Raw genomic sequence first — 16993 nt, 5'->3', positions numbered from 1 at the left:
TTTATGGGGACTTTCTAATATATAAGGTCCTCAAAGCCACTTCAGAACTGAACTGGTCCTTGTAAAAATCACCTTTTGAAATTTTCTTGAAAATATGAGAAATCGCTGCTAAAGTTCTAAGTCTTGTAACGTCCTAGAAAAATAAAACAATGTTCAAAAAACGATGCAAACATAAAGTAGACATATGGGTGATGTTAACTAGTGACTATTTTGTGTGGTATTACTATCTGTTTCACAAGCAGATACATTTAAATTGAGAAAAATGCTAATTTTTGCAAATTTTCTCCAAATCTTGGTGTTTTTTACAAATAAATATTGAATTTATCAACCAAATTTTTTCACTAACATAAAGTACAATATGTCACGAGAAAACAATCTCAGAATCGCTTGGATAGGTAAAAGCATTCCGGAGTTATTACCACATAAAGTGACACATGTCAGATTTGAAAAATCGGCTTCGTCCTGAAGGCCAAAACAGGCTCAGTCCTGAAGGGGTTAAAGGGGTTGTCGCATCATAAAGCTGCAGGTGGCCAGGCATTTGAACTACAGCCTGTATTATAGTCCAGAGCTCTATTCATAGTTCTGCAGGCTTCAGATCGGAGTTCCTTCTCAGTAGTCCTCGTAGGATCAGTGTTAGGACGTCCCTAGCTCTGTTGATTTGCATTCTTGAAAGCGTCGTCATCTTTTTTTCATTTACCAACAATTTTGTTGAAAAACGGTCAATGCTAGAGAAGTGTTTTCTTTACACCAGGGACTGTACTGTACATAAATCTGATGGCGGAAAACTTAGCTGTCCTACTGCGTTATAGGAGATTAGCTAAATTATTAAAGTGGACCTGTCAACAGACTATGCTGCCCTATAACAGGGCACAAAAAAAATATACTGCCGTTTAGCTAATAGGAACGATTAAATCGTGCAGTGGAGGGGACTCCATTATGAGTCTATGGTATTCACGAGTGGAGCATAGACTGATGACAGATGCGCTTTAAACAAGCTTGTGGAGCGTCTCCAGTGTCAACCATGAGAATTGTAAGTTATTAGGATCACTGCTAAAAAAGTAATGCAATGAATCTACAGATTTATTTGACAGATTTGGAGATCCATCATATACTATGCAGTTTTGGGTGGTCGTCTTAAAGAGGTTTCACTGTATAATAGTTTAAAGGGAACCTGTCAGCACATTCATGCCCTAACCACGGGCAGCATGATAATAGTGACAGGTGCCCTGATTACACAAAACTTGTCCCTACTTGTGTTTTAGAGCGAGACCTGCCAATCAAACTGAGTCGGGCTGGGAGAAGTCGGAGGGGAGCCACCTAATGGACACTTCTCCCTGAGCTTGGCACTTTTTAAAACGATGTATTTTCTAAAACACTGCAGTGCTTTAGAGTAAAACATAGTTTTGTGTAATCAGATTGCCTGTTTCTGTATTATGCAGCCCATGGTGAGGGCAGCATCAACGTGCTTACAGGTTGCCTTTTTTAAAAGCCAACCACACAGAGGGGAAAAAAAGTTAGAGATCAAATTGTTAGCTTGTGTTAGCCACATTATAAGCACAAATGTTCAGCACTTGTGATGTGGACTACATGTCCCAGCATCGGCTAATGCTTTTTCAGCAGTGGGAGATTTTTCCTGATAATCTTCAGTTTCCAGTCACCACTTAGACCACCACAGAAGTGAGATGGGCTCCTACCAATCTGCAGGGGATGATCTCTGTACAGCAGTTTATTACTAGTGATTATACTGTAAGTAGATCATAGCAAGTGTTTACAGTATATATTATGGTGCTTCTCTTTATTCAGTGCCGGTGGCCTACACCCTTATGGTTCTGTATCTCATGCGTGGGTTTCAGAACTATTCATGGTTCCGCCAGTATAAGATAAGCGCACCTGCCAGCTGCTGTTTGCTATCATGTGGGTGGTATCCATCTTCCTCTTTTAGCAAGAAGACCTGGTGCTTCTGCATGTATAGGACGTTTGCTCACCAGTCTGATGTGTCATTGTTCTTTCATCTACATCCCCTAAACTGGAATTTTTCACGTTATTTATCTCTTCTGTTTAGCCTGTCTAAATAGCAGAAGTAATAAATAGTTTTGTAGGAGCTTCGGCGGCTTTTTATTTTCATGTGTGTTCAGGTGCAGATCTATTAGGCAATAGATATTTTCTGTCATTACTATAGGAAGTTGACTAGGTACAGGATGTACCAACATAACCGAAAAGACCTACACAGTACAGAAAGGGACCGTTTATTGCTTCTCCATTCCTTCTATTTGGATAGCATTGTGTAAGTTTGAATACAATAGCAAAGGGCTCTTTATTCAAGAAACAAGTGACTGACTATTTGTAAGTGTCTGAAGATCAATTGATGCAGTGTTTGAAATCTGGCGTAGTCTGAACCTGACATATATTGTAGTTTTTCTTGTTGCGAAAAAGGGTTACACCAGTCAAAAACTAAAAAACATTCAGCTTGATGATCCGTGATTGAGCTCTACAAGTCCCCAAAGTTTCACTTACTTAAATGATGCCATTACAGAGATCCCCTGGCGTCCTGAAGCCTATGCTGTCATAACAATAGAGCAGTGCTGTCATGAGCCGCTCGGTAATCAGAATAGGAAATATGTCCAAACATGATGACATCATTTTACAATGACAACGACCCCCCTGCAGGGCACTAATAGGACACAAGTGATGATGTGGTTTGGATAATGATATGTATAAAACCCTCATGTTTTCTGTCAGTCAGCCTCCAAGTGTCATTGTTTCTACATTTTCCCAGCCTGGGAGGGGCTTATTTGTGTGCCCCGCCCACTGATATCTATATTTCAGGCCAGTATTTGAGTCAGCCGCACCAAACTAATTACTAATAGTAATACCCCCTTGGAAGCGGCTTAGAAGAAACGTGTGTTGTGTGGTTTGCGGGCATTAGTCTAGTTTGTATACATTACCTCGTGTTGTGCTATATCAAGAGTCTCTTTTTTTAAAATATATATATATATATATATATATATATACCCCGTATTTTTCGGACTATAAGACGCAGTTTTTATCAAGATTAAATCTTGCGTCTTATAGTCGGCAGTCAAGGGACTTACTTAACGCCTTCCCGACCCGTGATGTGCCACATCATGAAGCGGGGAGGTGATGATGTATGGAGCGGGCTCACGCTGAGCCCGCTCCATACACTGCAGGTGTCTGCTTCTGACACGCTGCACTAAAGGCTAGGAACAGTGATGGCGCTGTTCCTGGCCGTTTAACTAGTTAAATGCCGCAGTCAATAGCAACCACGGCATTTATAGTGGTTTTTCCATGAAAGACATTTATGACATATCCACAGGATATGTCATAAATGTCAGATAGATGTGGGTCCCACCTCTGGGACCCGCATCTATCTCACCCGACTCCGCTGTTTTCCGGCCGCTTCCTAGTTACATGGTCGACTTACGCAAGCAGCGTAACTTGCTGAGCTATGCAGTTTCCGTAACTCCCATAGAACTGAATAGTAGTTACGGAAACCATGTAGCATGCTACGCTGATTCTGTAACTGCCATTCACTACTATGGGAGATACAGAAACAGCGTAGCTCAGCGAGTTACACTATTTTCGTAACTCATCCATGTATTGCAGTGTATTGTACCAGCGATCTAATGATCGCTGGTTCAAGTCCCGTGGGGGAACTAATAAAATGTGTAAAAAAAATAAAACGTTAGATAAATTTTCAGGCGTGTACATTTTCTTTAAAAGTTAAGAAAAAAAACCTTTAACCATTTTTCCCTAAGCACAATGTAAAAATAAAAAAATTGGTATCGCTGCGTCTGAAACTATTACAATATAGCATTATTGGACTCGGTGAACAGCGTAAAAAAATAAATAATTTAAAACCCCAGAATCGTTGTCTATTGGTCACCATAGCGCTAAAAAGAATGAAATAAAAAGTGATAAAAAAATCGTATATACCAAAAAAATGGTGGTAATAAAAACTACAGCTTGTCCTGCAAAAAAATAAGCCCTCACACCGCTCAAACAATGGAAACATATAAGTTATGGCTCTCAAAATGTGGTGAAACTGAACACTTTTTTTTTTTTTTAACCAATAGTTTTTTCTTTTTTTGTTGTCTAAAACCTAGGTGCGTCTTATAGTCCGAAAAATACGGTATATATTTTTGAAGGTGAATATTCTTCTCATTGAGTGCTTTGTTGTTATGTGATGTAGATACTCTCTTATCCTAGTAAGAATATCTGCACTTTATTTATAACATGCACAGCCAGCTCACTGTCTGCCCTATCCTATGAGAATCTCTTCATTTTAATATATTTTAGATTGTTTTTTTTACTATGAAATAATAAACAGTTGTTCTTTTGTTACTCCTTGCCTATCCAGCACATTTTTTGTAGGATTATTTTTTGTGTATTTGTGCATGGCAATATATAGACTATAGTGGCTAACTGTCTATAGGTACCCCTGTAATTCAAAAGTGATAACAAATATGGATACATTTCCTGGTGTCAAGCGACCGTAACAACAAAGCAAAAAACATGCCAATATCTCTCTACATTTAAAAATGTTCACCGTTCTGAAATAATCTCATGGTTAACGTTGTTTATGACGATCTTTATATTTTACTGAGATTCACGTATTTTTGGCTGTAACCAGAGGATTTCTTTTTGTGCTTTGGGCTCTTTAGTCTTTGAAGTGCCATTGAGGTTTAATATTGGATTGTTTAGATCTTTGATTCCCAATCTAAATCTTTAGGGTTACCCTATGTTTGGATTGACTGGTATGAATTTCCACCCCTGATGTGGAGATTAAGGATATTATGTTAAAAGAGAAGTCAAGGATTAGTGATTGTTGATAGTCATCCGTGCTGTAACGTATGGGAACAGGTGCTGTTCTGATACGTGATTTTAGGGAAACTTAACCCTTGTTCTTTGCACATGTTTAAGCCCCAAGGACCTTAAATGTGCTGAAAAATCCACTTCAAAAAGACTTTTTCCTTTTTACAGAACTGTCAAATATTTTGTATTACATGTGATGAAACGTATTTGACAGCAAACAATTCTAATAGTCTCTGTCCTCGGAGAAGCAGAGAGATTTTCTTATGGACCTTAAACATAATTCATAAAATGATATAACTTTTCCGTACTGAAATCCATGGTGAGAATATTTCTTTAGAAAATTTGGGAATCCCGTTTTTAATGTTTTTTTTTTATTTTTTTATTCCACCTGTAGAAAAAGTACGAGAAATTCAGGAAAAACTTGAAGCCTTTATTGAAGCCCTTCATCAAGAAAAGTAGCTTGAATAGGTAACCTGCCCCCCAACGTTACCACTTTGGCTTGTTTCATACTTTATTAAATTGTTGTGCTGCTCATTTCCGGTTTAACATTTTTTTTAAATATCTCTTCCCTTTTAGATTATGAATTTTCAGAAGAGAAACATCTATCTTGGTATTCATGAATTGACGGCATTAATCAAACTTCTGAAGTGATGTCTCCTATATTAGACATTGCTTCAGGATGAGAAGGAAGCCGTGTCTTGGGTTTTTATTCATGACTGGTTACTTGAAGACATGTCATGTGTTTATAGAGAGGTCTACCTGTTGCTGCTGTTCTGTATTTGTGCTGTACCTTGATCACATTTTTACTCAAGCAAGAAATCTGGGGCATAACTCATCATTTTATCATTTGTATTATACATATTTAGCACTAATAACATACTTTTCCTTCCATCATACAGTCTGCATGTTTATGGTAACTCTGCTTTCATATGAAATACCCTCAGCAGCAAAAGTAATTCTATTCTCAGAATGAATTGAAAGCTTCAGCTATGCTGAGAGATTGAATGTTCAGCTTAATTTATTGGGTACGAAGTTGTACTCCCCTGCACTTGTTTATAGCAAGAACAAATTAAATGTGTTTAGGGCAAAATTTGCCAAAATTCTGTTTTTCTATTCTTTTTTTTTTTTTTTTTTTTCCTATAGAGCACTTATGTCATCTCCATTACCAACAATAAGTTTAAAAACTTAAGGAGAAAAAAATCAATAATTTATTTAGGTAAAGAAACACATGAAATATGTTTCAATCATGTCACAGATACTTAAAACCTCAAATGACCTATGAGTATATTATTCGGAATAAAATATAAACTGCCGTCACATACAGAATGTAGACCATAAGGGTCTGCTTCCCTGGGTCTGCGGTCAGGTAAAGGTCCAAGCTGAACACCAACTGTAAGGATGCCATTTTGTTAACGTTTCGCAAACTTTATTGAACGATTTGCATCAATGAGATTTATTATTATTTGTTAGTTGTGAAACTAGACTAGACCCTTAAATTAACTAGACCACTGAAATTATTTCATACCCCAGATCAGCCTTTAAAATTCATTCAGACTCAAGACCAGCCCCCTAAACTAATTCAGACCCAAGACCACAAAAAAAAGAAAAACATATACTTTGTGTTCCCGGGTCCTCTTCACTTTCAGGCACCGCCACCATACACAATATTCTGATGCTGGCCTCTTCCAACAAATTATGTCTGCAGAGTTTGGGCAGCTGGCGTTCCCTGGTTGGAATTCGGACTGTGGTCCGCCAGTTGTGGACTGCCGCTGTATACTATTCATTGCGGACAGCAACAGTCATTTCACATACTCCTCTAATAAAAAACATACCCCACCTTCCTTCTTTCCTAATTTGTAAATACCCTACGGTCTGAGGGTACATGAGAAAACTACTTGTGGTGTCTGGGACAACTCTCTTTTAACCCATTCCTACCATAACAATTTCTTAAGTTATTATTGAACACTTTTTTGTTTTTTCTCTGAATTTTTTTGCTTTTTTATTTTTTACAGCTTTATTGGACACATTTGAATGACATTTTTACAGTAATTGATATCCTAACACTTTTTAAACACATGGACTTTTACAACATGCGTCTTCAAGACTCTTGCTATTTATGTTTTTTAAGTAGAACCTGAAATATGTCACACGTTTCTTTATTAGAATTTTTGGATATTCAGTTCATCTGTTAACTAAAGTGTTCCTTGTTGAATCGTCCGCATTTTCAGAAGAACAGATTTGGCACCCAAAGAAGCAGAATTGCCTGTTTATGAATGACTACAGCATTTACAGTCTATCAAAAATGTCATATTAACCAACACCTCTCTTTAGATTCAAGTATACTATCTGTGACTATTTTCCCCATTTAAGTTGGTCTTCGGCTAAATAGGTTTTTACAAAAACCTATTGAATATGGCAGTTTGACTGCCATGCCTCCTTGTTGCTTCTCTTCCTGACCACCCTTGTAATGCTTTGTCAGGTAATGTTTTACTTGACACCATTATATTTCCACACAATTCAGCAGTCAAGCATACAGAAGAGTGGAAAAAGCAGCTTGGCAGCAGACCAGTCCGTCCCTTGCATTACTAAGCAGATTGTTTTAAAAAAATAAAGGAATCCTTCACTTTCATAAAATGATGCCCCTTTGATAGCACTCAGGACGAGGTGCAATGCTATTATGGACAACCCTTCCCAATTCCCCAAACCAAGTGCAGGCCTTGTGAGTTGGAATCCCTGGTGCTGCAAACTATCGTGTCCTGGACGTCTTTTCATGAAGTACTCTCCAATGTTTAGAAGTCATTGAGTCAAATGTATCAACTGGAACCCTGCTGTTTTTTTATTTATGTAAAACTAAAAGAATAAGAAAAAAAACTAACTTTGGCAATGAAGCACAAAATCCCTTGCCCAAAAATATTTGGCAGCTGCTTAGTAAACTGCAACTAAAATATTATTAAAGAGTAACTAATCTTTCAAAAGACTTCTGACATGTTTTGATATGGGTCTGAGCACTCAGACCACCACCGATAGCCAAAACGAAGCAGCAGAACCGCTCGGGTGAGCGCTGAGCCGCTTTGTTTCTGATCAGCTTTTCTCCTGTAGCCGAGCAGTTGGTGTACGGGCTCATAGACTTTCTGTTGAGTCCGTGTACCAATTTCTCGGCTTTCCGAGAAAAGCCCTTTAGAAACAGAGCGGCTTAGCACTCACCCAAGTGCTTATGCCGCTTCACTTTAACAATCGGTGGGGGTCTCAGTGCTTGGACCCCCACTGATCAAGACTTCTGACATGTCACTATCGCATGACAGAAGTTTTTTGAAAGTTTAGTTACCCTTTAGTTAGGGAGTTCCGTAAGTCTTAACACAATCATTAAATATTCTAGCGCCTCAAATAAAATGGCGGCTTTACTATGTTTCACAGTTGTTTCCTGGATGAAATAAATGTTGTAATAAATTTGTCTTGAGCGAAACATAACATATGTATACAGCATGATGTATTAGAAGAACCCCCAGATATTTATTAAATGCTATTGTAATTTGTCGGAAAGCAAATAAAAAAAAAATTTTGACAGTGTTTTATGTTTTACTCTGTATAAATGTCTTTAGTCTAATAATCTACACACTGTTCACCTATTAGATTAAATATTGGGATGTGTGTTAAAGAGATTGTTTAAATGTGTGTGTCTTTTGTTGAGATCGGTGTGTGTAGGGCGTGGTTGGCAATGACATTTCACAGGCTCACAGGTGCTTTATTTGGTCCAAACTAAAAATTGTCCACCGTATTCGTGGCAATAACACAACGGTTTGGACAAAAAACAGCTCTCATTTTGCTGCAAAACATCCCCCAAAAAAATGACTTAAGTAAACATACGCTTAGTCTTCAATAACTACAGAGATTTGATGTCCCACTCAACGCTCTCATCTGAGATTTCTGAGGACAACTCAGAAAACCTGTACTGGAGAAAGAGGGAATGGCAGTCCCAATCCATACATCTTTCCATTCCTTTAAAAATCCAGGCCCAGAAAACCACTAACAGGTGAAGTGAATAACATTGGTTATCGGGTGGGATATATATGAGGCAGAAAGTGAATGGTCAGTTCTCGAAGTTGATGTGTTGGAAGCAGGAAAAATGAACAAGTGTAAGGATCTTGGAGAATTACACAAGTGCCAAACTGTGATGGCTAGACTGTGGTCATAGCATCTCTAAAACAGCAGGTATTTTAGGGTGTTGCTGGTGTGCAGGGGTTAGTACACTTGGTGCCCTCCTTTGCAAAGCTGCTGCTGCCGATCTGGAACTCCACTTCCTTGTCCACAAAATGGCGGCCAGAGTATCAGACTACCCTATGCACAACTTTCTTAGATCATCTAAGGTACTCTACCCTATTTTCTAATGGACCATCGCTGATGATGTCAGCGCTTTGTCCATCCCATCTGTGTCTTCCCCTGCACATCTTCGAGGGGTTCCAGCTACATCACCAGAGAGAGGAGAGGAGGAAGACTTCAACAGGACATCCGCAACAAGCATCTTGAAGTAAGTATAACATTTTCTTTCCTTTTTGAAACTGTCGCTGTTGGAAGGGAAGACAAGGACAGAATATACACTGCACTGATGTCATCCGAGTGACAGTTTTAGACTTCCTAAGCAGGCTATGCATAGGGTAGTATGAGACTGCCGGCCATTATGCGGACCAGCAAACAGGGTTTAAGAACGAAGGAGGCAGCAGCAGCAGCTTTCAAAAACAGTGTGCCAGGCATGCGTACTATACATTAATTTGTACTGGAGGGTTGCTTCAATTATGGCTATGATAGAAAGGTGTCATAACACACACACAGTACATCGCAGTCTGCTGCATACCCACAGACCAGTCAAGGTCCATGTTTACCCCTGTCTACTGTTGAAAGCACCTACAACATGTGACCATCAGAACTGGACCTTGGAACCGTGGAAGAAGCTGGTCTAGTTGGATGAATCATATTGTCCATGTGGATAGCCATGTGTGTGAGCGTTGCTTAAGCTGGGTTCACACTGCGTTTTTGTCCTCCGTTTAGAGTGTATGTTGGAAAAGTTCCCGACAGGAAAGAGTGTCCATAGAGGCCTCTTTGTGGCTTATTTGTAAATATACGGCACACAAAGTAGTATGAAATAGAGTAGTAGACCACACTATTCCTCATCTAGTATCTTGTAAGAAAAATTATCCATTTTAGCAGATAATATATTAGCCCATAGGTGATGTTGACCAACGTTGTACATGAGTTTCAGGCATCCGTTTAACGGATATAGCATGGGCTTTTCAATGTTTTTTTTAATACATATCCATTAACCGGATGTTACTGTAGCCTATGGCCACCAAGGCTATGGTGGCATCCGTTTAACGGATATGTCATGAAACAAAGCTCACAATGTGTCTGTTAAAAGGATTCCGTTATAGTCTATGGGTGATGGATGCCAATGTTCGGCATCCGTCACAGCCTCTGACGTATAAGTCAGGAGATGATCCTGGAGTACACATTCTGGCGTGGCTAGGGGGCGGCAGGTGGGGCAACTAAGATGTAGGTTAGGAGGGGTGCGGCAACTGCTATGTTGTGCCCTGGGCGCTACAACGATGTAGGGTGGGGGTTGGCGCCGCAGGGCAGTCCTATCAAAACAGCTGATCGCTGCTGATCAGCTCCCTGTATACTGCTCTGCGGCAGTCCCATCCTCTTGGGCTTTTCCATTCTTGCGGCACCCCTCCCCATGTCTGTCTTTCTCTCGTGTTAGTCTTGACGCTCTCGTACGGAGGCCCGATGCTAGCAACTACCACATTCAATTGTATCTGCATCCTCAGTACGCATATACAATAACATAACTACACCTCTGCATTAAACGAGGACAAAAACACAGTGTCAACCAAGCTTTACCTGGGGAAGAGATTGCAAGCCGGCAGAGGCAGTGTGATTGTCTACTGAAAAAGCTTGGGTCCTGGCATTCATACGGATGTTCCTTTGACACATACTACCCACGTAAACATTGTTGCAGACCAAGCACAACCCTTCATGGCAACTGCACTCCCTAATGGCAGCGGCGTCTTTCAGCAGGATAATGCACCCTTCCACACCGCGATAAATGTTCAGGAATGGCTTGACAAAGAGTTCATTGATTTGGCCTCCAAATTGCCAAGATCTCAATCCGATCAAGCATCTTTGGGATATGCTGGAAAACAAGTTTGATCCATGGAGGCTCCGCCTCACAACCTATAGGACAACTCCTCAATGACACAGCCTATTTTGGATTTAAGGACGCCTACCTAGTTTTCAAGTCTGACAAACCAATTTTTGTGGTAATAATTTTGGAATGCTTCTACCAGAAGATGCCGTGGAGAAGTGAGTAAATGGCAGCTGCCATTACATACCATTTCATGTTTAAAAGGCCTTCAGGTACAAGAACAAAAGAAACACCCTGAAAATTACCCAGTTTGGCAAACTACACCCCTCACAGACATTACGGGTATAGAGTGCTTTGACCCCATGGGTAATTTCAAAGATTTTATTAGAATTGGGCTGTGAAATGTAATTTTTTTTATTTCCACAAGGAATTCAGGAGAAAAAGCACACCAAAAATTGTTAGGAAATTTCTTCTGAACACTATAATATTCCATATGTGGTCATGAACTGCTTTTTGGGCAGGCATGGCTCATTAGGGAAGGCGCATCATTTCGCAGATTTTTCTGGAATAGTTTTGATAACATGTTGCATTTGCAAAGCCCCTGAGGTACCAGTACAGTGGAAACCCCCAAGAAGCGACCCTATTTTGTAAACTACACCCATGGTGGCAATTATGTAGTAATGTAGTGAGCATTTTAATCCCACAGGTGTTGTCCCAAAGCTAATGCTCAGCTGATGGTGTAGAATTAAAATTGCAAATTTTTCACAGATATACTATTTCAGAGCCAAATATGTTTTGCCTAGCTTGTGCTACCGAAGATGCACACCCCATGAATTGTTATTTGGGCTCTATCGGGTATTGCAATACCCTACATCTGGCAGTTACCTGTTGGCACATGAAAGGGCTCAGAAAGAAAAGACTGGCGTGCAACATTTTGGGCCTGCTTTGGTGATACAGAGGGATATAAACTGTGCAGATTACATGAGGGTAAATAAAAGTGGTTCAAGAAAATTAATATTAAAGACGTGTGATAAATTCTAAATCCATCTTTCATACAAAGTTCTAATTTTTCGGGGCAGTTGTCACACTGATAAATAGTGTCCTTTCTTATTCCACTCTTGGAACATACTCTGTACTGTTTCTGACTGTTTCCTTTTTTTCAGTTTGGAGAACTTCCCTGGAAAAATGTTGCCCTGGTACAATGTTTGTGGCTTCACTTTCATAAGTACTGCCTCCAAAGATTAGGGCCTTGATAAGCACCTCTTGAGATTTCAGAAAGTTTCCCCTCTGGCCTGCACATCGATGAAGCAGGTAAACATTATTCACCTGATGTGCCCAGCCAGTTTCCTCTACCACACACTCGATTTCCACATGATGCTGTACAGTTTCAGCACTTGGTCCAGCAGGTCAACCCCTCCCATGTGCCTCTTATATCCCAGAATACAGTTTGGCTTGGGTTTTTCTATACTAGTACCTCGTACTGGGACGGGGGTGCTGCTGTCGCCATGTTCTGTGCTCCATTTAAAGACATCCCTCTTGTCCTTTTACTTGACACACAATACGTTGTCGCTGCATGCTGCCCTGCTCTTGGCCTTTCTTAGTACTTGCCCAAGCAGCGTCTTAGAGAGGCCTCTCTGGTTTTTTTTCTTACAGTGCTACGTGCCGCAGTACTTCTGGAAACGAGGAACTTGAACAGTGGTAAGTTAGTATTAAAATTATCCATGTAGAGATGGTAACCCTGGTCCAGCAGTGGGTGCACCAAATCCCACACTATTTTCCCAGTAACTCTTAGCAATTCTGGTGTCCTTCATATATCCTAAATGTGTTTCTGTACCCTGACGTACTCTCGCACAGCTTGTACCTCTTCACTCCATACCTTGCTCTCTTATTCGGCAGGTACTGGCGTGAAACTAAGCCTTATGAAATGTACCAGGGATTCATCTATAGAATTTCACCTCTCGGTGGGGGTGGGGGGGGGGGAGGGAGTGTATGCTTGAGCAAACTTGGAACGGAAATGGTCTATAAGGGGCCCAATTTTAAACAAACGGTCAACTTGGAATGGGCACTGCTCATTATCGTTATAATGCAGGAACCTAAGTATTGTCTCTAAACAGGTCCTAGACATGACCATGTGCTACATTAGGGTGTGGTACAAGATATCCGGGCTCCAGTAGGACCTAATGTATAGCTTCTTTAAAAGAATCGTATTCAATCTCAGGCTCCAGAATTTGCCCATCTCTACTGCATCTGCGGGGGTCCACCATTGGGGCATAAAATGATGTGGAATTTTGGGCAGTAAACTTCTGGGCACACAATTTTGTCTGGGATAACATTAGTTCAATAAAATCATCAGTGAAATAATACTTAATAAAGTGTATCTCACTGTGCCCTGCTGTATCAGACTTGATCCCTAAGCTGCCCGTGTACACTGGGATCTAAGGCTGATAATTTTCAGATGGGGGGTCTATATGGGGTTACTTGTCTAGGGGGCTTCAAATGTAGTTGTCCTGGGGCACCTTCTTGGAGGTATGTCTTCTTCGTAGGATAATAACAGGAATAACGGAATGTCATCATCACTTGCCGACACCGTTTCGGAGAAAAGAAATGCACATGCCTCTTCGGCAGTAAATGGATTTCAGGAAATTTTTATCATACACTCCTCAACGATGACATTTTAACACCAAGAAGGGCAAGCCCTAAGATTATGCAAATCAAGTAAGTAGCAGGTGTTTCTGAGATCTGCAAAAGATCACATTTTCAAGCACCTAGCTCCAATCTGATGCAGATGGGAGGGGCATAAAAGCCAGATTGAAACAACGTTTTTTAGCCACATGAACTGCCAAAATTGTGATTGTGCGATGTTTGTCGACGTGACAGTTGTTGATGACTTGTTGCAAACTGAGAGGGACAGAATCCTTGAACTAAGAGACCATGGGTTATCACTCCGGCAACTCGCTATGTGCCTAGGCCAAGATGTCAGCACTGTTCAACATTGCATGTCCCGGAGGTTGGGACAGCAATAACAAATGGGTATGACAGCAAGAGGTGCGTGGAGGCGAAACTCTGCACGGACCAATCATCTGATTTGAAGAATGGCACGTAGTGATCAATTCTGCACTGCAAGTGAAATTGGATGTCATATCCCAAGCATAGGGTGGCAACCAGTGTCAATACAAACTATCAGAAGGCGTTTTCACGACATTGTGCTACGAGCCAGACGTCCAGCTACGGGTGTTCCATTGACACACGCCATCACTCTCAAAGTCTATCATAGTGCACAGCAAGACGGCAATGGAGGCTGTAATGGAGGTCCATCCTCTTCTACGATGAGTCCCGCTCTTGTCTCGGATGCAATGATAGCTGGAGATTAGTCTGTAGACCACCCCGTTGGCAACACCATGCCTTCAGAAGGGAATGTCACACCGGTCCTACTCCCAAGATTATGGTAGCCGGGCCCCTCTAGTCTTCATTTAAGGTACACTAACAGCTCGGCATTGCATTGATTTGGTCGTGGAACCAGTGATGTGGCCATTTTGCCAAAGTGTCCCAGAAGCCGTTTTACAACAGGATAACGCCAGGACGCATGTTGCTTGCGCTGTTAGCAACCTGCATGGCCTAAGCGTACTACCAGGGGCATAACTAGGAAAGACTGGGCCCCATAGCAAACTCTTGGCCGGGCCCCCTGCCTGTGTGCCACAAGCAGCCCTCCTTATAAGTAGTGCCCCCTGTAGAATGAGCCATACAGCCCCCTGTAGACAGTGCTATATATTCCCCCTATAGACAGTGTCACGCCCCATTTTTAGATAGCGCCCCAACTCCCCCTTGTAGATAGTACCATAAAGCCCCCCTGTAGATATCGCCATAAAGCCCCTACTGTATATAGCGCTATACAGCTCCCACTGTATATAGTGCCACACAGCCCTCCTCGTATATAGTGCCACACAGCCCCCCTTAGTAGACCCCTGTAGATTGTGCCACACTCAGCCCGCTGTAGATAGAGCCACAGCCCTCCCCGTTGTAAATAGTGCCATACAGTTCCCCCATGTGTATAGTACCATACAGCTCCCCCTTGTGTATAGTGCCACACAGCCCCCCTCTGTGTATAGTGCCACAGAGCCCCCCCCTTGTGTATAGTGCCTCAAGGCAATGGCGCATCCGAGAAAGTTGTATCAGCCAGGGAGATCTCACTCAAAAATTGAAAGGTAGGTTTGGAGGCAGGACTATGTGATTCTTCAGGATTGCTGCATCTGAAAAAAACATACAGGGGAATATTGTCAGGTCATGTATTACCGCATGGTGGTGGTTCAAGGTGTTAAAACTACCTAACAGATTCCCATTAAATATACAATGAATTGAGAACAATTCTATCTGCTGTGCAATTTTTTTATTATAAATATATCCTATATAATTACAGATCCAGAACCAAGCGCTGACATATATACAGTACCAAAACCAAGCCCAGTACATAAATACAGCAATAGAACCAAGCTCTGACATATATACAGCACCAGAACAAAGCTCAGTACCTAAATACAGCACCAGAACCAACCTCAGTACATAAATACAGCACTAGAACCAAGCTTCGTACAAAAAATATATCCCCAGAACCCAGCTTATTACATATATACAGCACCAAAACCAATCTCATACGTATATACAGCATCAGAACCAAGATAAGTACATATATACAACACCAGAACAAATACAGCTCAATTCACTGCAACACCTGCTGTACAAGTTTGTGCGGCGTAAAACTACAGCTCCCAGCATGGCCCGAACAATGGTGAGAATATGCTGGGAGATGCTGTTTCACAAAAAAAAAATCATACCACCCATCATCGCGCTGCAGATCATACAGTGACTACAGTACTGATTAGAAGCAGAATAAACATTTACATTAAGTGACTCACCGGTGACGTCTCAGATTCTAGTTCTTTTCTTCTCCCTCTGGTCCAGACCTCTATGATGGATTTCTACCGGCCATGACCCATTTCTGCAGTTTTCCGCTCAGATGTCTTCAGCTTCTCACTTAGAAAACATTTCTGCACCTATAAACGAAGTTAAAATTCTCAACACCTCTAAATATACTAAAGCGCCATACACTGCAACTCTAACTATAATAGCGCCATACACTGTATCCCTGATTATATTAGTACCATACACTGTGTCCCACACACATACCGTGCCCCCTGTAGATAGTGCCCCCATAGCCTCCTGTAGATAGTGACCCCCATAGAGCCTCTGTAGATAGTGCCCTACATAGAAGCCCCTGTAGATAGTGTCCCACATACAACCCTCTGTAGATAGTGCCCACATATAGACTCCAGAGCTGCAAGGCAATAGTGCTAACCATGGAGCCACTGTGCTGCCCTACATATAGCTTCCCCTATAGATAGTGCTCCACGTATAGCCCACCTCTGTAGATAGTGTCTCACATATAGCTCCCCCTATATATAGTGTCCCACATATAGCCCACCCCTGTAGACCATGCCCTACATATAGCCACCCTGTAGCTAGTGCCCCACAGGTATCTCACCCCTGTATATAGTGTCCCACATATAGATAGTGGCCTTGTAGATAGTGGCCCACATCCCCACATATAGACCCCCCTGTATATAGCAGCCCACATATAGACCTTCCTGTATATAGTGGCCCACATATAGACCCCCCTGTATATAGTGGCCCACATCCCCACATATAGACCCCCCTGTAGATAGTGCCCCACATCCCCACATACAGACCCCCCTTTATATAGTGGCCCACATCCCCACATATAGACCCCCTGTAGATAATGTCCCACATATAGACCCCCTATCTAGTGGCCCACATATAGACCCCCCCCCTGTAGATAGAGCCCCCACTATAGATAATGCCACTCAGTTTTATTAGAAAAAAACAAAAAACTTTACATACTCACATGATCCCGTTCCCGCGCAGTCCGATGGCAATGCAAACCTGCTCTCTTCTGAACAGGTCTGCTGGAGCAGAATGACTTGCCCCGTCAATTAGCGCCTTTTAAGCATG

General features: G+C 41.5%; 1 protein-coding gene across 4 annotated transcripts in view; it reads left to right on the top strand.

Annotated features, from left to right (window-relative positions):
- The window catches only part of OPA1 (OPA1 mitochondrial dynamin like GTPase), a 110875-nt gene extending 102480 nt beyond the window's left edge, over nucleotides 1-8395 (top strand). For all 4 annotated transcript variants that reach the window (XM_075861758.1, XM_075861756.1, XM_075861757.1 and 1 more), the window contains 2 exons: nucleotides 5228-5301; nucleotides 5410-8395. In XM_075861758.1, coding sequence (XP_075717873.1) covers nucleotides 5228-5292 — 65 coding nt within the window. In that variant the 3' untranslated portion in view covers nucleotides 5293-5301; nucleotides 5410-8395. The remainder of the gene's footprint in view (nucleotides 1-5227; nucleotides 5302-5409) is intronic.
- Nucleotides 8396-16993: the final 8598 nt, after the last annotated feature.

This window comes from Rhinoderma darwinii, chromosome 4 (genome assembly GCF_050947455.1).
Source record: "Rhinoderma darwinii isolate aRhiDar2 chromosome 4, aRhiDar2.hap1, whole genome shotgun sequence".
In the NCBI taxonomy this organism is placed as follows: domain Eukaryota; kingdom Metazoa; phylum Chordata; class Amphibia; order Anura; family Rhinodermatidae; genus Rhinoderma; species Rhinoderma darwinii.
This window is presented reverse-complemented; position numbering and strand designations above follow the sequence as displayed.